The sequence below is a fragment of the Notamacropus eugenii genome, chromosome 3, assembly GCF_028372415.1.
Source record: "Notamacropus eugenii isolate mMacEug1 chromosome 3, mMacEug1.pri_v2, whole genome shotgun sequence".
Classification (NCBI taxonomy): domain Eukaryota; kingdom Metazoa; phylum Chordata; class Mammalia; order Diprotodontia; family Macropodidae; genus Notamacropus; species Notamacropus eugenii.
The window spans coordinates 82,537,861-82,561,271 of NC_092874.1; the positions used below are offsets into that span (position 1 = coordinate 82,537,861).

General features: G+C 33.3%; 1 protein-coding gene across 11 annotated transcripts in view; it reads right to left on the minus strand.

Annotated features, from left to right (window-relative positions):
• Window positions 1-23,411, minus strand: part of WDR37 (WD repeat domain 37) — a 124,459-nt gene that overhangs the window by 40,997 nt on the left and 60,051 nt on the right. For all 11 annotated transcript variants that reach the window (XM_072652056.1, XM_072652053.1, XM_072652057.1 and 8 more), the window contains 7 exons: window positions 18,733-18,829; window positions 15,813-15,908; window positions 15,362-15,426; window positions 11,583-11,718; window positions 8,670-8,741; window positions 7,599-7,643; window positions 412-488 (listed from right to left, as the gene is read on the minus strand). In XM_072652056.1, the coding sequence (XP_072508157.1) occupies window positions 412-488; window positions 7,599-7,643; window positions 8,670-8,741; window positions 11,583-11,718; window positions 15,362-15,426; window positions 15,813-15,908; window positions 18,733-18,829 (588 nt within the window). The remainder of the gene's footprint in view (window positions 1-411; window positions 489-7,598; window positions 7,644-8,669; window positions 8,742-11,582; window positions 11,719-15,361; window positions 15,427-15,812; window positions 15,909-18,732; window positions 18,830-23,411) is intronic.

Genomic DNA, 23,411 nt, shown 5'->3' on the forward strand with positions numbered 1-23,411 from the left:
GAGAATTTATTCATTCTCAGACAGAATAAGGTCCTCCAGAATCTACTAATTTTCTAATCTATATCAAAATCAATACAAAATCAAAAAAGGCAAACATAATTTTCTTGGAAGATACTTCAAAATTTGACAGTCATGATCAAAATGTATATCTTTAAATAATTAACTTGGATGTTCACTCTAACAAATCATTTAGCTTTCCCCTGCTGAGAAACTTATGAGGTAATGACAAGCATATAACAGGTACATAATCAAGGAATATATGACAATATATGACTAAAGCATTTGTATAAAAAAAGAAACAAGTTTTATAGCAAAAGTCTAATCTTAAATTGTAAGAAGACCTAAGTAATATATACATATAACGAGAATTTATAACATAACTGAATTTTTCATTTAAGTAAAGGCACTTACACTGGTATCTGTAGTAGGTTGAGGTGTTGGTAGCTGTACCATATACCTCCAGATGTGAGCTGTTTGGTCGCCAGACGCTATGAGGAATAAATAAGAAAAACATATTTCTCAAAATACATAAAACACAGAAAATGTTTAATGTTATTTTGGCTAAGTAACATGAACAATATTTTTATGACAAACACTGTAAAAATGCCATTTGGAAAGACAAAAGAAAATTTATGAAAATAAAGTTTCTGGAACTTTATGATGTTGCCGGAAACAATCATCCACTATAAAAAGGGAAAAGTAAGACAAATTAATTATCATGAAAATATTCTCCCTTTTATTGGAGGGAAAATAAACTTATTAGTGTTCAAAATCCATATATAATATTTTTTACTGTTAATTATCTATAATGGGATTTCATTATAGTGACCTTTTGTTTACTGTAATATATATAATCATAATTAATAATGATACTAATAATAAGCATTCACATAATAATTTAAGGTTTTTAAGGCACCTTATAAACATCTCATTTGATTCTCATAATCCAGGGAGAAAGGTGCTAACATTTTGTCACCATTTACAGATCAAGAAACTGAAGCAGGCAAAGGTTAATTGATTTGCCGGGAGTCACACCGTAAGTGCCTGAAGCAGGATTCAAACTCAAGTCTTCCTAACTTCAAGCTATGGCAGCTCTTACACAGACAGGATTTTGTGTGTATACACACATACACAAACACATACCAAAACTCATCTTCTCAAATAGGGCATCTATAAGAGCAATCTAAATGAAATCGTTTATTACACGAGTATTTACATATTTACAGGACAACTTTATCATCAAGTTTATCATATAAGAAATGAAATATTTTGGTGAATTTATAATGAATACCACTTTCAAAAATGTGACCAAAAACAGCATTAACTGCAATTTATGAAATGCTTTAGTAATTAATTAGCCTTTTTATAAAGCACTTTGAAACTACTACTTTACCTCTTCCACTGATGTTTTCACTACAAAAATATTATAATTACAAAAATATTACAATAATAATGGTCTTAACAGTCATTTTACTACAAAGGAGAAGCAATTTTTATAAAATTTATGTGATTTTATCATTATATCTATGCTTTTTATCTTGAAACAATGCCTCCACTGATACAGTCTGGGACAAATGCTTATCAGGTTCTACAAAGCTGCAAAGGCTTCATGTATAGGTCCAATGACAGAGCAGATGTGTACTCTGGGAAGTAACTTGGCCAGTTATGGTGAGGTATACTGCCACAAGGTTAGCTACAAAACTATGAAAATTTTGGCTTTGCCAATCTATGAAACAAAGATAAATACAAAATGGTCCCCAGTCTGGTGAAAGTAGTGGACTGGCAAATGAGAGGTGGCAGATAGTAGTGCCCCGAGGGCTGAACTTTAGAGTTGGGAAGCTTGAGTTCCAATCTAGCCTCTGAAACTCACCAGCTATGTGACCATGGGCAAGTCATTTAACATCTTTCAGCCTCAGTTTCCTCATCTAAAATATGAATAGCAACAACTCTAGTACCTACCACGTAGGGTTGTTATGAGGCTCAGATCAAATAATGTATGCATACCAAAAAATGCTATATATAATGTCAGTAATTATAATTATGGTATCTCATCTTTCTCAAATAGGATCACATAAAAAAGGTTCCTTGGACAAGTTACTATCTCATTATTCATTTATATATGATATTCTATGAATTATTATTGTGCTTTTTGTAGTCAAAGCAAAATAACTGCTTTTTGTAGTTCAATAAAAGCATAAAGATAAAAGTGCATCCTCTACAGGCTCACTGAAAGCATCCTTAGCACAACTCTCGTAGCAGAATGGGCAACAGGAATAATATGCGCCTCATCCTCTCCCCATATGATTTTTATTTATCTCCTAGGTCAGATCTTTATATTTTGAAAACTTTTCCTTCCAGTTTGGAGACTTTAAGTATTTGGAATGGTGATAAATACTTCAAAAAACATTGTTAAGATTTTATAAATCAGTGTTACGTTGGGCAATTCTAGGCAACAGCTTAGTATGTGAAAATGATGATAGTCTAATACCATTTATTGTTTGAGTAGAAGAAAAATTTTGAGGTCTATATTTTTCAATTCATAAAAAATAAGGACATGTATATGTGTGTATACACACACATTTCTAACTACAATGTCATATCTCGCTAGGGCTACATCAAATTACTTTTGACATGATGACATTTGCTTTCTACCCTTCTGGGAAATTTCTATCCTCCTATGGTTGTTACCCTGGCAACAACCCCCAAATATACTATTCTATATTTTTGCACTTTTTGTCAAAAATGGTTCAGAGAATGTATTCACTCATGATAGCTTTAGCAGATACCAAATAACTCTATTTTAATACAACTAGTCAACTAGTTGGGTTCATATTATTAAATTTTTTTAAAGGCTTTTTGGAATTTCAGTCTAAGAATTCCAATCATTTTCAGAATCATTTGGGACTTTGGAGCCATTTTTCAAATCCGTTTCATTATTAGATACGATTTCTAGAATTTGTAATGCAAGAAGATTTTCAATGACCTGGGGTTAACTTTTCCTCTTGAGATTTGAATAGTTCTTCCATTTCATCATCTTGGCTTAAGGATGTAGTTTCTCATTTTTGTTTTTGATGGCCTTGTAATGGTTTACAGTACATTGTTGTATGACTTAGCACTGAAGCTTATTACAAAGAACAGTACACAGCCCCTGTCAATAACTGATCAGATATGTTTATAATTTTGTTATGAGTGCAAGATAAAAGTTTACTGGTTTACTGGTGCACAACCAAAGTGGTCATGTTTTAAATCCATTTCATGTATTTCCATGGCTTGCCTGGTTTAGTAGTCAGTGATAAATGCACTGAAGTATTTCCAGTAGATGGAATGTTGGTATTTCTCATTTTTTTAGTGTGTTTGCCTTCTTATGGTATCAGAACCCAAGGAGAGTCAATCAGTTCTCTATCTTCCCTATCAAGCTGATCATCACAACAGACAAATGTGCAACCTTACGCTCCCCTATTTGTTTCTTTACTCTTAGGAACAGTAATATCACATTGACTATAGTAGTAACCCAATCAATGATTTCACCAGAGCCTAATTTAGCATCATTTCAGGGCTTCTGTAAGGATTCCATAGCTACTATAATAATCTTAAGGCACAAAAAGGTCCTACTGTACATGACCCTGGTAAGAGGCCTCCCGCTATCACATCCTACCCTTAAGGCATGAATGACAGGTTTGACTTTGTGGGAGTTGGAGATAAAGATGAAGAGGATCTTAGTCAATGAATGACTAGTCTTACTACTGGAGAAAATGAACCATACTGCTAGAAACTGCATGTTAGGGCTCATTCTATAAAACTCAGTAACTGCCTGCTGGCCCATTTCACCACGATATATGAATTACTGAACAGAAGACCCAGAAGGAATATTAACGTGCTTACTGAAAACACCTGCTAGGACAGTTGAAAAGAACACTGAATCTGGAATTAGAGGTGACAAGAAACTTCATTTTATGTATGGTCAACTTACTTTATAGTGCCCACAATCAGTCTAAGCAAACAGATGGCCAGAGAGGCCAACTTCTACTATAGAGGATAAGTTAAGTGTCAGAGAGTGAGTGAGTGTGTGTGTGTGTGTGTGTGTGTGTGTGTGTACACATATATAAATATAAAATTAAGTATAAATATATTCATGTGCACATATATATATGTGCCTAAAAATTATACATATAGATAGATCCTAATCCCCAACAACTTCAAAGTGAAAATGGGCACAAATCAAATTACAAAGCATGTGTTAAACATATACTATGAGCCAGGCATCAGGCTAAATGACAAGGAATAACTCTGACTTTAGGAAGATTATAACTGAGTGCATCAGACAACATTTAGACAATTATGTATAAACAAAGTATGTACACTATAAATTGAAAGAATCTCCAAAAGAAAGATTAAACATTAAGGGAAACCAGGAAAAGGATTCCAAGGATTTTAGCTGAGGCTTAACGGAATACAGGAAGTAGACCAAAAAAAGAGAGAATTCCAGGTATGGGAAATCTTGTATGAGGAACACCAAAGAGGCATGTGTCACTGGATCATACACTATGTGCAAGGCTGCAAAAGTAGGAATGGGCCAAGTTGTGAAGGGTTTTAAAAGTCAAACAGAGTATTTTATATTTGATCCTTGAGGTAATAGGGAGCCACTGAAGACCTGATTGAATAGGAGGAGTATGACGTAGTCAAACCACACTTCAGGACGATCACTTTGAGAGAATAATGGGAAAAGTTCTATGGCAAGGAGACCAACCAGCAAACTATTACAATGAGTCATTGTCATATGTTGTATATGACAACTGCATGTCATGTCATATTGTGATAGTCCTGTCATGAACTGATGAGGGCCTGCAACAGGACTGCTGCAATGTCAGAGAGAAAGGGGGTATATATGAGATAAAGTGAAAAGGCAAAACTGACAGGACTTGGCAGCAGTTCAGATATAAAAGGTGAAAAAGTGTGAGAAGTCAAGCATCACACCTAGGTTGTGAGCCTGCATTCTTAGGCAAATGGTGGTGCCCTTGACAGTAACAGGAAAATTTAGAAAGAAGGAAGTTTTTTGGGGAAAAGAAAATGAGTTCAGTTTTTGATACATTGAATTTAAGGTACCTACACAACAGTCAGTTTCAGAAGTCCAATAGTTAAATGAAGCTGTGAGCCTGGAGGTCAGAAGAGAGCACAGGACTGTATAAATAGACCTGAGAATTAAATGAGGATGGTAAAAATTATGAATAATATAGTTAGAGATCAAGAAATAAAAGTAGTCAAAGACTAATGGATGATTTAAAAAGCCTCATATTTTGTTTCATGAATAATTTCTTCAAAAGGGTTCCACATATAGTGACTACTGAATAAAATCATCAGAGATGATAACTGACTACGTCTAAACAGAAAAGAAAAATAATTACTGCTAGGAATCATTTCAGCCTGAGCTGTCCATGTATAGTCAGATTATCGACTAGTTAAAAGTAAAGGTCAAAATCAATACGTTTAAAAAAGGATCATGATTTTTTAAAAAGCATCATAACACCTTGAACCAAATTTAAATAAAGAAGGCATCAATTCCATCTCTTTCAAATTTAAAAAGAAAATTGGAAATGTACTTATAGTACGTTAACTTATAGTACATTAACTTTATCATCATTTCCTAGAAAAGTTTAACCAATTCATCACAATAGTAACTAAAAGGGGACAAAAAATACCCAGAAAAAATATCAAGTCAAAAAAAAATTCCTTTATGCTAATTGGAAGGAGATGAAAATCAATCAAGATTTAGAACAGAAGTTCATTTTAAAAAATGAATTAAAAAATGAATGAAAATAAATGAATACCACACCTTCATAAACACTGAAAAGTAGCTGAGAGGAAAATGTACATACCCTCCAAGCCTGGAAAGTTCACTCTCATGAAAATTTGAGAGATTTTAGAAATCGGGCATATGGATCAATCAATGCTGATATCTCACTAGTTGCCATTTTTTCGTTTAAAAAAACTGCTGTGATCTTTTCAAATTCTTTTGAATCGCTCACTCTTTAAGAGATGCTAAAAATTTATTCCTGAGGGCTTTTAAAATCAAGTTTCCCTTAACACTCATTTCTTTTATGTGCATTTGTCTATTTCAAGTGCTATTCCAGACTTTGCTTCTGCTAATTCTGCTAATAATTGTGCTAATATAGCACATAGGGGTAAATAAACTGGAATACTATCATATCAAAACAATCAAAATTAAAGATGATTTAGAAGGCAATGAAAAAATGTGGCTTTATTAGTAGACTAAAGCATATTAATAATTCTCACTTGTGTATGAAAAATCATGTAAACAGCAACTCTGAACAACACATGAAAACAACATCAAAAAAATGTAGGTGGGCTGATTATGTAGTGAGAATGCCCAGGCTGAAACAATCGATCATCCAATAAGCAGTTGCTCTGTGCTGGGGTAGGTGCTGGGAGTACAAATACAAAGAATGAAACAAACTCTAGTCTCAAGGGCCTTATACTCTAATAGGGGAAAAAATAATTACATATATGCATAGATTCGGAATAAACAGAAAGAGAATAAATGCAAACAAATAAAAGGTAGATAAGGAGAGAAGGAATTAGGAGATGGGTGGTATCTCTCAAAAGAACATATCAACAGACCCAAACATAGAAGGGTTGCTCCTCTAAGGAAGATTGAGGAAAAGAAATGGACAAAACTGCACAGATTAAAAAGGCACAGAAAGATTGGGATCTGAAGGGGTAATCAAGGGGGTAGTGGAAGGAGTACGCCATGGATCTGTATCATTGTCAACTATTTTGCCTTCTTTTCATGTGTAACATGAATAAAACTAAACTTGAAACCTTCATACAATGTATCAGACAATTAGTTTTGGTAAAATGGCAAATCTATCTTCCCTCTGTTTTTTTCATCTGTGGTGTAAGAAGAGACAGAAATGTTGGTAAAAGTCAAAAGGACAATAAAGAGCTGTACCAAATTCTATGTCGTTCTCAACATCTCTACTATATATAATCAGATTTAGTTAATTCACACCTCAAAAAACAAGAAGCTGCTTTCTTATCTATGATATGCTTAATTAAACAAGGAATATATGTTGGTTTCATTTCCCCAAAACATAGTTAAATAAAAAGACTTAATATATACTGGAAGAGTTGTCACATGTAAATGTTTCATTTAATCTAACTAGGAAAGCAACAAAAATTATAGCATTTTAACCTTTTTATATTTATTATCTCATTTTATTTTCACAATATAAGTTAGTCAAGGACTTTGTAAGTAAAGAAACTAAGACCCTGAGAAATGACTTGGTCACAGTCACAAAGCTAATTACTACATTATCATGACAAAATAAAAAATTTCTTTCCAAATTCACATTTCCCTCCCAACTTTATTACACAGAACAGTTGAATGTCCATAAAATACCTACATAATACTCGTGATAGTGTTAATACTCAGTGAATACTTATTAGTAGCATCAACAATCAGTCAATCAATCAACAAACATTTACTGAGTCTATTATGTGACAACACAGCAATAGGTATTCAGGATATGAAGAGTCAGTATTACTAATATTTTTGCATAATAAATAAAAATTCCACGTACCAGTAAGAGCTACCTGCTCAGAAGGATGAAATTTTATGGAATTTACTGCAAAAACAAAACAAAATTAATTGTTATGATAAGAGCACAGCATATATTTATCAGTTTATAAAAACACATACAACACAAAGCATCCACTACTTATCAGTTTAAAAAAAGATATCATGGAGTAAAAAAGACTTTGACCATTTTATTCATTTATTCAGGAGTATTAATAGGCTAAAACATAACTGACACAAATAAAGCTAAGTTTTGTTTCTTTTTTTTAAATTTTGGGCTTTTTCTGTTTCTTTTTAAACAGACACAGAGGTATGAGAGATAAAAATAAGAACCACAAATATTTACAACCTTTCCCTAAATCACATTAGCAGCTAGCAGAGGTGACTAATTACCCTAATGTCTACCTCTTATAGTTCTTGTGAATGTAAGCCAGAGAAGAAATAAAACCAAGCTAGTCCTTAGAATTATATTATAAACAACTTATTTTTAATGAAAATTATAACATTAGAACTGTCATCAAGTTGAAAAAAAATCCTCAAGCTACTGGAGACTAATGTCATAAGAAGCACTGTTACAAATACTTTAATACAGTACTGGTAACTGTAAGAACCAGTGAAAATTTCATAGCCTAATAAAAACTTTTACAGCCCAAAAGACTTTTACATATGTAAAGCATGACAGACTACAGAATTAACCATGTTTTAAACTGAAATGATAAGAAATCTGAGGAACTACAAAGTCTTGCCAATCCAGCTATAATAACAGAATGTGTTTCAATCTTCTGTAGCCTAAAGTTCAAATCATGTTGAGTTCAAAGGAGGAATGTGATCAGCTGCCGGAGAGCTCAAGCTGCAGAAAGGCCTTGAAAGTCTCCAACTGAAATAGGCTGGACACTACTACTAATGGGGTAATATATAGCTAGTAAATCATTACCTTTTCTATAAAGATAAACAGATTACAAGCAGCAACCAAGAGTATTTTAATTCAGTCATGTGAATTGATGGGGTTATAAATTAAATCAAAATAAAAAAATAAACTCTGAAAGAAAATAATTCTACATCTACATAGACTTACCTGACCCAACATGACCTGCATATTTGACAAGGCACTTTCCAGTTTCTATGCTCCATAATAAAGCTGTGTGATCTGGAAAGGAAAAAAAAGTTGCATCTGAACAATATCTATCATACAGAAAATAAAGAAAATAGGCCAAAGATTAATATTCTGACTTCATAAAATGATCAATAAAATATTTTTAAATTTGTGAACTACAAGAATGCTGTGTCCACAGATAGCATTTGTTCTACTAGGTAACTTGTGAATTGACTCACAAAGCTGATACATTGAATTGTTCTTTAGTCAGTTACTGGAAAAATTTATATCTGCATTATCTTAGGTAATCATATCTTAAAAGATTAATTTAATTGTGAAATAACAAATCTGAAACAGATTTTAAAACAGCACTATGAAACTGATCTGTCCTCAAAGGGAAATCAAAATTAGCCTACATAATATTAAACATTCCTTACAATTTATTCTTAAAAGACACTGATGTTTTTATAGGCTACTTGAAAAAATTATTAACAAGGAAGTGTAACTTTTATTCTCTATTTGGGATACCCCCAAAGAAGTAATCAAACCTAAAATGCAAAAAGAAGAGAGAAAGTTATTTTCTTTGAAATATTTTCTAGAAAATATAAATCTGAAAAAAAAAATTTTAAATAAAGTTCCTTTCTATATATGACAAAACCAGACAAATTACTTTTCCTCTCTGAAGGCCATTTTAGAGTTAACCAAATATGGCTTTTTTCATTATATTGCTAAAGCCCATTCCTGATTATATATTCTTATAAATTCAAGACAATAAATATAAGGATAACAGAAATATTTTTACTTGGATTTAACAAGTTTTCTATTTACATTTGAATATAAATATCTGATTGCCTTATAATTAGCACCATTACAAAGAAAATAATTAAAATACTCTGTAAAAGTCTGACTTTAGAAAAACTGGAAATTCTACAGCTTTTCCAACTTAAACCCTGACTCAATGCCTTACCTACCCATATTCCACAAGTGGAACAGATTAAAGGACATCTTAGCTATAAAAAACATCACTGTTAAACATAGTAAGCCTCTTCTGAATTTATACTTGATTTAAGAAAAAATTTACTAACGATTCTTAGAAAGGTTCCTATCCAAAGTGGAGCTGCTTTGGCAGGTACCCTCTGTGAAAGTCTTCAAGCAAAGGCTTGTAAAATATGTCATGGAGACAATTCTTTTTAGGTTGGGTTTGGTCTCAACGTTTCTTCCAAATCAGAGATTTTCTGAAACACTCTAACTTAGACATTCCTGAGGCAAAGAAGGTGTTGTTTTGGCTTAAATTCTAGTTCCTTGGACTACAATGATCAAAAAATCCCATTTATGCAAATAAGACAATCAACTAAATAAAAAATAAATAAAGCAGGCTCTCTTTTAATAGTTGTAGAGTACACACCTCATAAATTAAGCTGATTAGAAAATCAGTATTTACACAAGGACACCGAAGCTCAGCTACACAGGAAGGCCCCAGGGTTATTGACCTGTAAGGATTCTGTCTACAAATAATAGAATGGCTTAGGATAGTAAACTGCCCAACACAGGTGACTGAGTCTCCTATTTTCAGCAATCACAAGAAAAATGTAGTTTCTCTCTTGGTACTCCAATCCACTATTTAATCTCAGTCAAAGCCTACCTCCTCAAACTGTCTCTTACTTCAATCTGACCTTTTGGCAAGTCACAAACTTCTTGGGGCCTCATTTTCTTGATTTGTAAAATGAAATGGTTGACTGGGTGACCTCTAAAGTACTAACAATCAAATCAAGTACTGTGGAACTCCAAGGAAAACTTCAGCAACGACTATTATTTTCAAGAGGGAATTCCCTTATGGATAGAAAAAGAAAAATTCAGTTCCTCTTGTTCTAATTAAACATGGCTTTCTTTTGCTATTTTCACGTTACCCTTGGAAACCAGAGTTGAATGAGCAATCATATTCAACAATCTCAGAAAATGATTTCAATAATGGGATAACCCCCTCCTGAAATTTGTTAATTAAAAATGGGTAATGAAAATAATACATTATTTTATATACACGTGGTACTCTGTAATAAAACATTATCTTCTGTTGAACAGCAAGATGGCTACTGCCTAAACCCCACTACCATTAATGAGTTATTTTCTAAGGACCTCATCAAACTTTAAAGTTCCCCACCCCCCACACTGGCATCTTACAGTCTACTTATTAAAAATAATAAAGAAAATTCCATTAACAGAATTCCACTGAGAAACTAAAGCTGAATATGCTCCTACAACCAGAATCATTTAACCATAAACCATAACAGCAAGGGGTAAAATAATCAGAGAAGTATGCCTAAAAAGGGTGTAATAAAGAAGGAGAGCCAACAGAGCTGTTCAAAAACGCTTAGTTTCACTCCAAAGTTTAATATAGTGATAGGTTAAAAAAAGTGCAATTATATAAAAGTTCCAGTTTAGAAGAGTTATATTTAAAAACTACCCCTAATACTTTAAACAATTAGGCCAGGGTCTCCCATTGCATCCTGAGCTATCTTCAGTAGTCCTAATGAACATCTGGCAAACTGGACCCAGATGGCTCTGGAGGAGAAAGTAAGGCTGGTGACCTGGCATAGTCCTGCCTCACTCAAATCAAAGTCAACTGCAAGTCATGTCATCATCTCTCTGATGTCATGGTTCTCTTCAAGAACAAGACAAACACAACTTTAAACAATTAGAAGTTGTGACAAAAATTTTTGTAAATCACTAAATTGGTTTTAGGTTTTATGATTAACAAATATTTCAATTAGATCATTTTATTTCAGTCAGCATGATGTCAGCAAAATGTCAGTTATCACTATTTAGTTTCCAAAAACTGTAGTTGAATGATTGATTGGTTTTGTGTTTGTTTTTTTTTTTAAATTTTTCAAAGTTTACCAGCAGAAGCGGTCCCCAACACCACCGGCTGTGTCCTTGTAACACTCACATCCCAGATTCCATCCCTGTGGCCAACATATTCCTTCACTAGTTGGCAAATTGCCCTTGATGTTGTAGTCTTAAAACTGGAAACAATCTAAAACAATAAACAAAATAATATTTCTATCTTTCTTATTTGACTGCAATCAATAATTTTTAAAGTATACTACTAAAAGAATTAAAAATTCTTTCCCTCAATTTTCACATTAATATTAACATGTTAATATTAATAATTAAGTCCCTAGCATGGGTTTTACTCTTTAGGTTTTTTTTCCTCTAGTTATTATTGTAAGAGAAAATTATAGCAAAAAGTATGTATTAGGATATTTAAGTTACTTGACCATAAATTCAAATCACATAAAGCTATTAAACACTTATGAGATTTAAAGGCTTGTTATAGTATTGAAAAAGCACATATACAACAATAGATAAAAGATTCTAATGTCTTACTGTAATGAACATTTTTCATTTCAATAACTAAGAGGCCTAGTTACAGTCTAGAGTTTTACTTTTAAAATCATCTTTAACTGGAGCAAACAAAAAATAAATTTAACAAGTCTTTTAAAAATCTATTTAAATCTAAGATATGCGCTGAGGATTACCAACCATCACATAATTTCAAGAAAACAGTTCCAGAATCACAGACACGGAGTAAAGTCCCTTCCAGCTCTAGATCCATGATTCTGTGATCCTGGAATTGCTCTCCTGAAATAACAAAATGTCAGTAACAGATTCAAAAACAACTTTTTAAAAAAGAAATCAGCATCATGGTATATGAATCTAATGTAAAATTACTATGTTTCAAAAAATTATCAATACAACAAATAGAGAAAGAAGTCACATAAACAGACGCAAAATGAAGTAAACAGAACCAGGAAAACAACATATATAAACACCTAGAACAATTTAAGAAGAATGAACAACAAAACAATTAAAATTGAATGATACAAAATTAAAATGACCAAGTTTGGCTCCAAAAAAGAGATTTGAGAAGGTACTTCTCCTTCTTTATTTGAAGAGATGTAGGCCCATGGGGGAAGAACACTAAATATGTCAGATTTTTCAGCATATTAGTTTTGCTGAACTGCTTTTCCCCCCTTGTTTAAGCAAGAGGGCCCCAAGGGAAGGGGTGAGAGAAAGGATACATTGGGATATATAGATAATATCAAAATAAAGGAGATTCTTATTTAAAAAGTGACTTATCTTTATAAAAATATTATTCTGGGAATATACCATGAGTTTGATTAAAGTGTTCATTTTCAAATTCATTGTCTTTATCATCCTCTTGCCAAATTTTAAGAAATTAAGTAAAGTAATAGCGATTTAGGGGAAAGGTGCTATGGTGCTTTTTCATATAACTTTTCATTTCTCCCACTAACTTATCAAAGATACTGTTTGCCTAAAAGATTCTGCATCAGAACAATAAATCTCTGTGAATGAATCTAAACTGTAATTGTTTTTGAGGCACACTTAGCTTGTATACCAAGAATCCATTCTAGATTCCTAATCAGAATACATATAACTAACTAACCTATTTCTCCTGTCTTTCATTTCTAGTATTTTTTATTTATCATTTTCAACTTGAGTGCTGAAATACTGTGAGGTGCTGAAGAGAACAGGAATAATATATTGTGGCTTAGGCTTTAAGCAGGATTCCATATATTTAAAAATTTAGAAATCGAAGATGAGGGAGGACATTTTATATAAAAAGGTAAGCTTTATTAAAACTATTCTAGCACACTGCTTGCTGCTTGAGCAGTTTCTTCACTATTTTAGGATACAGAGAAATGTGAAAAAAAAAAAAGTCTTCTCTTACTCATTTCAAGAAAGAATAGAAAGAGTTGAAAATTATGAAAGCCTAAAAAGGTATACTTCTCATTTACATTAAACTGGTTCTGCAATTTCATTGGTGTGGGGAGGGGCCAGTGAACAACTCCCTCTACCAATAAAATCAGTAGCTTCTCTGCAACTTGTAGTCTCAAGAACTAAAAGGTCAAGTGACTCACCCAGAGACACACACATAGCATGTGTCAGAGATAAAACTTGAACCATAGACCTTCCAGAGTTGAAGGCCATTTCTCTATCCATTATGTAACATTTCCTCTCCATACTTTATAATATACATACGATCTTAATCTAAACTGTTAACATCTACAACTAAAATAACTTGTCAGATTAGGTAATACAACAAAAATATATAGAAAATAGTATGATCTCCATATTTTGAATTAGTATACTATATAGTCATATATATAATAGTATATTATATATCAGTTTCAAAACAATCAAATATAACTGAAATGCCATACTCCATTAATTAATGTCCATTTTTTTAAAAACCAAGCTGGCCAGAAATAGTTTAATTACTTTTGTGGGAGATGTGGAAAGCAAATCTATAGAAAATTTGAACACATTATTTGGATTTTTAAAATAACCTAAAATAAAAGAAATACTGAAAGTTGTCCTTTACCCTTTATTTATTTACTTGCTATGGTCTTCAAGCTATATGCTTTCTTTTTAAACTAAGGGTAAAAAAACCAAGAGGTGAAAAAAAAAATTTATCTAGTAATTCCACAATATTAGAAGAAACTCATCACAATGTTGTGCTACGCTTTTCCCCCTCCCTCCTTTAGCAAAAAGACATTTAAATTTGTTAAGTTTAAGACCACGTTGAAGTGTACCAGCATCATCAGTTCACCTCTAATGCACATCTCATCCTCCTTTACATTCTTAAAAGAGTAAATAAAGATGCTAACACATAGCAACAGAGGTACAATTCTAAATATAAAGCTCTCTAGCTTGTGGGAACTTAAATAACAGATGGGTGTGTATATACCCTTTTCCACACACACACACACACACACACACACACACACACACACATTTGTCTGTGTGTATACACATACACAAATTTTTGGTTTAGAAATCAATAGTACTTTACTTCCATTTGTTCTTTCCACTTTCACAGAGCTTGTAATCAAGCTAATTAACATTAAACACTGAGACCTAATTCATTTGAAATATGAATTTTTCTATTTTATAATGAAGTCTTTATTAAGGACTTATTTTGTAAATGTCTACCACATGTAATAAATATTTATCATTACCTTTAAAAGTTTCCTTGAAAGAATAACTCATTTTCCGTTTAATATTTTCAATTTAGAATATTCCCAAATATTGAAATGTGATCTAACCAACATGGTTGGTTGTTCCTTCCAAAAATGTGGATCACAATCCATGCATTCCTACCTTGTGCAGCTTTCGTCCATGACCTCCTATTAAGTTCATCACAATGGAGGTGGGTTAGAAGGGTGATGGTGTCACCTCCAATGTGTGAGAGTCTCCTTGCTTTCTCCTGACAATGCAAGGATACTAGTGGCTGTCTATGCCTTTGGTATTTTCAAAAACATTTATTGGCTGCCTTCTCTGTGCATGAGAATAAGCTTCAGACATTCTGTGTATTGATCCTTCAACACTCACAACTGTGTTGCCTACAGCACGAAATTTCTCTTTATATATTTCATTTGATTTGGCTACTTCTCCCATCTTTGTTTTCCTTGATACTGTTTCTATCTCTACTGTAAGCACATTAACTGTGACGTTAAGAGTCCAAGTGTGATGATTTCGTTATTCTTGATGGTTGGAAAAGTATACAAGATAAAACAATACATATATTTTAAATATTTCATTACTGGCTCAAGAGTGAATAATAATATGGAATAGAGTGGTGTCTTGCATACCTTGCTAGTAGAAGCTTTGTAAGTGGTCTTTAATTTCTGAGAAAGCTGACTGGTACTATGACTGGCTGTTGAGATAAAAAAAAAATTGACAATGAAAGAGAAATATAGACTTAGAGAATTTTAATGATGGAAGTGACTTTAAATATCATCTAATCCAACTGTTTCATTTTACATATATGGAAACTTAACTCAAAAGAGGATAAGGGACATGCCTTCAACCACACAGCTACAGAATTAGGACTGGAATCCAGGCATCATTACTCTCAGTCTAGTGTTCTTCTCATTAAATCTTTCCCATTAAACTGAACTGGATATTTGAAGACTGTCTGACTGTAACAGTACAAATGAATCAATCTCTATTATTAAATTCTAAGTCTAGCTCAGTGTGTAATCTGTAAAAGAAAAAGGAAACAAATTTTAAGTAAGTATTTTTATGGACATTTAACCTTACCTTTTGTTTTCAGCTGACCCTTACTCAGTTCTGCCCCATCAATTGTTTGTCCTTCAGCAGCAAGACGCTCATTAAGGGTATCAATTTCTCTCCTCACTAAGAATTTCAGAAAGGCAAACTAAGAATATATACATTTTATGAAATTTTAATTTCATAACTCTAGCACTTGAAATAATATCTGATATTTTCCAGCTATTTTAAAAAACATATGACTACATCCTAACATAGCAAAAACAAGTGAAGTTCTAAATTGGCTGACCATACAAAATCAATTATCAAGATAAAAAGTTACAATCTCCACCTTGAGCCAAGAAAAATAATCTCTAAAAATTCTTCATTCTGTACATTTGTTACTCAAAGAAGTGATAACAAAGGAATATAAATAAGACAATTTCTCCAACAAGACAAAAAAAAAATCTCAAGATTCATTTTAAAAAGCCACAACTAACAAATCAAAATATAAACTGCCTACCATGGGCAAGAAATTAAATAGGAGCAATGATGGACACAAACAAATGTAAAACACAGTCCCTTATTTTCAAGCAATTTATAATCTAGTTGGGAAGATAAAATATATAAAGATAAAAAGATACTTTATATATAGAGCTGTCTTTGAACAAGTCTTTGAGTAAGTGCATGATACTAAAAAGGGCCAGAAGAGAGTGGAAAAGATTATCATTGGTTTCATAAAGGTCAATAAAGGGCTGATTATTGGGCACTGGTTACCATCAGGAAGGGTAAGGACCACTGGGGAGTAAAGAGTAATTTCAAGTGGTCTGAAAATTTAGATTATAAACTGCTTGAGAACAGAACTGTTTTTTGCCTTTCTTTGTATCCTCAACACTTGGCACAATGCCTGGCACCTACTAAATATTTAATAAATGTTAGATGACTGACTGACAATCCATATGTCCAAATGTTATAATTATTCTTTATCTAACTCCCACAAAATAGAAAAAGTGAATAATGGATTTTATTGTCAGTGGTGTTATATTATTGATGATTCATAAAGCTCAATAGGAAAAGTAATATCCGTAAAAGTCTTTACACAAAAGAGCGTAGATGACTTCAGATTTTAATTCTAAGTACCCAAACTGTCCAATCAAAGATATGAAGCACCTACAGCATGTTTTTTGCTACAATGAAAATATATTATTTTATTATTCTTTGCACTGAAATCTAAAAACTGAAACAAGATGATATGGAAGCCGATCTAAAACTGAAATCTTCACAACTTAAAACATACTTCCAATCGGAAAGCTGCAAAATAGCACCAGCAATTTGAACAAATTGACTCCATATAAGCTTCTTTATACTTTTTACAAGTTAAATATATACTTACACATATATACTTATATACAGATACTATTAATATTTATAAAATATAAATTCTTTAAAGAAGCAATATTGAATTCATAGTAATATTGTCATCCTCTATTTTCACACATGATAAAAACTGACATTTATATCACTTTTTATGCATGACAAAGTACTTTCTATGCAAACCTTATGCCAACCCCAAAAGGTTGGAACCACAGGAATTATTACCCTCATTTTACAAAGCAAGAAACTGAAGCAACAGAGAGAAGGAAAAAGACCTGCCTATTGGTAAGTCACTTGGATGCAATAGCAGGTCTTCTTCACTCACTCCAGTCCTATCCCCACAACTGTATACACCGTCTGGAGAGCATGCATGGGATTCCCAATTCCTTCCAAACGTCTTTACACATATACTAGTACAACTAGTGCCATGTAAAAACCAGTAATCATCTAATGATGTTAAAATGTAGGGAGTAGTAATAAGCTCACAAAAAAACGCAGACTATTCAGGGCCCTGTACATTCCAGTTTTAACTATCTTCCATTATGAATCTTCATGTTTATGGCCTGATCAAAGCAACCTGAATTTTAAAATGTCTAGATATTAACAAGTTGTTACACTAAGAGATTTAATTCTTGATATATAATTCCAATATGATTTTCAGGCTCAATTTCAAAATCCAGGACTGAAGAATATATTTTAATCATCCTCATATTATATGCAATTTTTGCAAATGACTTGATAATCCACTCAGGTCAATTTAATTTCAAAGCTCTGAGCACCAGAGAAATTGAGTATGTTTATTCTTATATTTGGAGTTTTAATTAATGTTACTTATTTTGGTCATAATGGAAAAAGGTAGTTGTTAGCCTCACTTGAGCTTGAAATCCAAATAGCCCTTTCAGAATAAATTTATCACAATACAAAAGGAGTTAATTCTCTTTAATGAAGTAACCATGTTTCTGTACTAGAAGAGAAATGATTTTTAACATGCCCAGCATTCCTGAAAATCATTTTGCTATTTTAATAATAGTGTTCTATTGATTTAGCTTCAACTAACTAGACATGGTCTTTGTATGCCCAGAACCCAGCAGCGTCTGGTATATAGCACACATTTAATAAATGCTTATTGAACTGAACTGAATTCCTGTGCCTTAAGTAATGATGACCATGAATTATTGAAAAAAATGTGGGAAGACTTGTTTGAAGTGATGCAGAGGAAAGAAAGCAGAAAGTCTATAACAATATTCACAATGACAACAATATAAATAAAGCAAACATGAATAAGGAACAAAAGACTGGCCAAATACAATGGGGATATTGGCTGAGTCAAAAAACAAAACATTCCTTTCAGCTTAACCACAAATTTTTTTCTAGAAACTCTCTGCAAGTGGCTTTTTGTTTAGGTGTTTGAAGAAGTGTCTTGTGTCAAAATAAAACATAGCAATAATTTTTTCTAATTTTTAAAGAAAAATTAAAAGTATTTTTTGTTTCATAACCAGTCATCACTACAATATTTTCAATAGTCAAGTAGTCTATTTTCTCAGTTCTGAGGACAAATGAAATGCACATCAAAGATACATAAAAATAAAATACTTACATTCCAAATTTTCAATATAAAGATTTTCAAATTCTCTTTCTATTTGACCAAAAAGCTCCATAAGTGTGTTCCGAACTGAAGAGGGAAGTTTCGAATCCTATCAAAAGAAAAATCATTAATATTCTGTAGATAAAATATTACTTGTAAAAATGAACTTTCATAATTTATCCTGAAATGTCTCCTACTCTTAATAGTATTTGCTCCCAACAAGGTCTAGAGATTTCTCATTCAAAGGAAATTCAAAGCTATAAATATATAAAAAGAGATAATAAAACATAAATTGATATCAGATAATGAGACAAACTTCTTAAGTAAATCAAAATATGAATTTAACTTGATCTATGGAGAGAAAATATATTGGATCCAAAATATATTAAACTACAAAAAAAAGGCTTTTTTTCCTATTTGAAATTTTGCTATATAATATTATAAAAGACTTTTAACTGCAATCAATACGCAAATATAAGCAACAAAGAAAATATCCATGTACAGATTGCTAGGTAAGCTTCTCAGTACATAGAATTAAAGAATCTCAAGAGTTGGAAGGAAACTTAAAGGCCGTCTAATCTAAACCATACCTGAACTCCAAAACATATTGGTCAAGGGGGTCATCTAACGAAAACCTATACTATCAGGCAGGAGCCCGGCACATAATAAGGCTGCCTATTCCACTTTTGAATAGAACTGTTTATGCAGTTCAGAAAAGAGATAATGAAATATAAACTTCATTCTCCATGGCAGTGACAGCAAGAACAGAATACTGAGTATATTATCAGATGGTGTATATCTTTGCTTAACTGTTTTTCTTTTGATCAGATGGAGGATTCAAACTGGGAGTGAAAGAAGAGAGGGGAAGAGAAAGGCAAATGACTATGATAAAAGGCAAGATAAACCAACAAAATACCTTGCAAATTATTCAACCCCTTTAAATTTGGCTTTGGGGCACAGGGATTAAATAATTTGCAAGATATCTTACTGAAGGGGGATGAGCCAAGATGGCAAAGTAGAAAGACCAACCTACTTTAGCTCTCCCCCCAAAGCCCATAAAATACCTGTTAAAAATGACTCTAAACAAATTCTAGAGCAGCAGAAGTCACAAAACAGAGAGAAAGAGATTTCCAGCCCAAGACAGCCTGGAAGGTCGACAGGAAAGGTCTCTTGCACTGGGCCCAGAGTGGAGCACAGACCAGCCTTGGCTGTGCTGCACCAGCAGGGACAGGACGGGAACAGGCTTCAGGGCACAGAATCCCAGGCAGCAACTGAGGTTCCCAGATTCCTCAACCCACAAACGCCAAAGACAGCTTCAAAGGTCAGTGAGAAGGCTCTTTCATCTGGGTGAGAAGAGAACTCAGTCTGGCCCCAGACCCAGGATGGTGGCAGCTGCTGATGCAGCAGTGTCCATTTTAGGAGGCTTCAGCCTAAAGCCCCTGGGGGAATCAAGCAGCTGATTTGGATCTCAGTCCTAGGTGGCACTCCTGAGGTGAAGAGGAGCACTGGCATGGGGGAGCTAGAAGCAGCTGTAGAGAGGGAACCCTATTCACAGATCCTGGGCAGAAAAGCTTGTGATTGCTCCCAGACCAGAGCACAGGTCATGAGAGGAGAAAACTCCTCTCCCTTGATTGTGCCACCTTGGAGGAACTGAGAACTTACAGGTCCCTAGAGTATACCCTCCACTTCACAAAGGACTCAAAAGTGAAGTAACTGGCTAGGAAAATGCCCAAAAAATGGGAAAAAAATAAGACTACAGAAGACTACTTTCTTGGTGAACAGGTATTTCCTCCATCCTTTCCAATTAGGAAGAACAAAGCACACCACCAGAGGAAGACATAAAAGTCAAGGCATCTGCATCCAAAACCTCCAAAATAAATATTCCATGGTTTCAGGAAGAGCTCAAAAAAAGATTTTGAAAATCAAGTAAGAGAGGTGAAGGAGAAACTGGGAAGAGAAATGAGAGAGATGCAAGAAAATTATGAAAAACTAGTCAACAGTTTGCTAAAAGAGACCCAAAAAATTCTGAAAAAAAAATAGCACCTTTAAAAATATACTAACCCAAATGGCAAAAGAGTTCCAAAAAGCCAATGAGGAGAAGAATGCTTTCAAAAGCAGAATTAGACAAGTGGAAAAGGAGGTTCAAAAGCTCACTGAAGAAAATAGTTCTTTAAAAATTAGAATGGAGCAGATAGAAGCTAATGACTTTATGAGAAGCCAAGAAATTACAAAACAATACCAAACGAATGAAAAAAATTGAAGACAATGTGAAATATCTCCCTGGAAAAACAACTGACCTGGAAAACAGATCCAGGAGAGACAATTTTAAAATTATGGGGCTACCTGAAAGCCATGATGAAAAAAAGAGCACAGACATCATCTTTCATGAAATTATCAAGGAAAACTGCCCTGATATTCTAGAACCAAAGGGTAAAATATTGAAAGAATCCACTGATCTTCTCCTAAAAGAGATCCAAAAAGAAAAACTCCTAGGAATATTGCAGCCAAATTCCAGAGTTCCCAGGTCAAGGAGAAAACACGGTTAAGGAGCCAGAAAGAAACAATTCAAGTATTGTGGAAATACAATCAGAATAACACAGGATCTAGCAGCTTCTACACTAAGGGATCGAAGGGCTTGAAATATGATATTCCAGAAGTCAAAGGAACTAGGATTAAAACCAAGAATCACCTATCCAGCAAAACTAAGTATAATACTTCAGGAAAAAAAATGGTCATTCAATGAAATTGAGGACTTTCAAGTACTTTTGATGAAAAGACCACAGCTGAATAGAAAATCTGACTTTCAAATACAAGAATCAAGAGAAGCATGAAAAGGTAACCAGGAAAGAGAAACCATAAGGGACATACTAAAGTTGAATTGCTTATACTCCTACATGTAAAGATAATATTTGTAACTCTTGAAATTTTTCTCAGTATTTGGGTAGTTGGTAGTTGGAGGGATTATATACATATAGACAGGGGGCACAAGGTGAGTTGAATAGGAAGGGATGATATCTAAAAAAAATAAAATTCAGGGGTGAGAGAAGAATATACTGGGAGGAGAAAGGGAGAAATGGAATGGGGCAAATTATCTCTCATAAAAGAGGCAAGAAAAAGCTTTTTCAATGGAGGGCAAAAGGGGAGAGGTGAGAGGGAAAAAGTGAAACTTACTCTCATCACATTTGGCTTATTAAATTATCCATTTTGCACTTCATAAATGTTTTCTGTCTCTTGTTGGGTCACAAATTTCACCATTCTCTATAAATCTGACAAATACACCATTCCTTGCTCCCCTAATTTGTTTATAGTATCAATCTTTATACTTAGATCATATATCCATTTGGACTTTATTCTTGTGTACAGTCAGGCACTGGTCTATACCCAGTTTCCACCACACTGCTATCCAGTTTTCCCAGCAATTTTTGTCAAACTGTGAGTTCTTATCCCAGAAGCTGGGATCCTTGGGTTTATCAAACAGTAGGCTGCTATATTCACTGACTACTGTGTTTTGAGGACCTAACATATCCCTCTGATCTACCCCTCTGTTTCGCGGTCAGTACCAAGTGGTTTTGATAATTGCTGCTTTATAATACAATTTGAGATCTGGTAGCGCTAGGCCACCTTCCCTAGCATTTCTTTTCATTAGTTCCCTTGATATTCTGGACCTTTTGTTCTTCCAGATGAATTTTGCTATTTTTCCTAGCTCTAGAAAATAATTATCTGATAGTTTGATTGGTATGGCACTGAATAAGTAAATTAATTTAGGTAGAAATGTCATTTTTATTATATTGGCTCAGCCTACCCACGAGCAACTGATGTTTTTCCACTTATTTAGAGCTGACTTTATTTGTGCGAAAAATGTTTTGTAACTGTGCTCATATAGTCCCTGGGTTTGTTTTGGCAGGTAGACTCCCAAATATTTTATGGTGTCTACCTTAGTTTTAAATGGGATTTCTCTTTCTATCTCTTGCTGCTGGGTTATAGTTAGTTTTTCACAGCATGCCTATTATGGAAGTCTTTTGCATAACTACACATATATCACCTATGCTGAACTACTAGCCTTCTCAGTGGGGATGGGTGGAGAGGGAGGAAGAGAGAAAAGTTGGAATTCAAAGTTTTAGGAAAAAATGTTGAGAATTGTTTTTGCATGCAACTGGGAAATAAGAAATACAAGGTAATCGAGTATAAAAATCTATCTTGCCTTACAAGAAAATAGAGAAGATGGGGATAAGAGAAAGGAAGGGTGTGATAGAAGGGAAAGCAGATTGGGGGACAGGGTAATCCAATGGCAGAGTATCTTGGGGTCAGGGGAGGGGAGAAATGGAGAGAAAATCTGCAACTCAAAATCTTGTGGAAATGAATGTTGAAAGCTAAAAATAAATAATTTTTTTTAAAAAAAATATATTTTGCTGAAATACCAATAGCACTTAAAGCTGTATTAAGGCTGAAGTATTAAATTATAATATTACTTGAAGTAAAATTTTGAAAAAGCTGCTTCTTCAAAACTGACACATATAAAAATATTTTAACAGTAGCTCAATAATTATGTGTTTAATGAAGGTATTCTTTTTTAAAACTAAGTATTCTCTTTTAAAATGAAATATGTTCCTTTATATACCTTTTAAATTTTTAACAAAATTAAAAAGAACATAAATCAAACAATCTTTAAAGTTAAAGATAGAATTATTGGA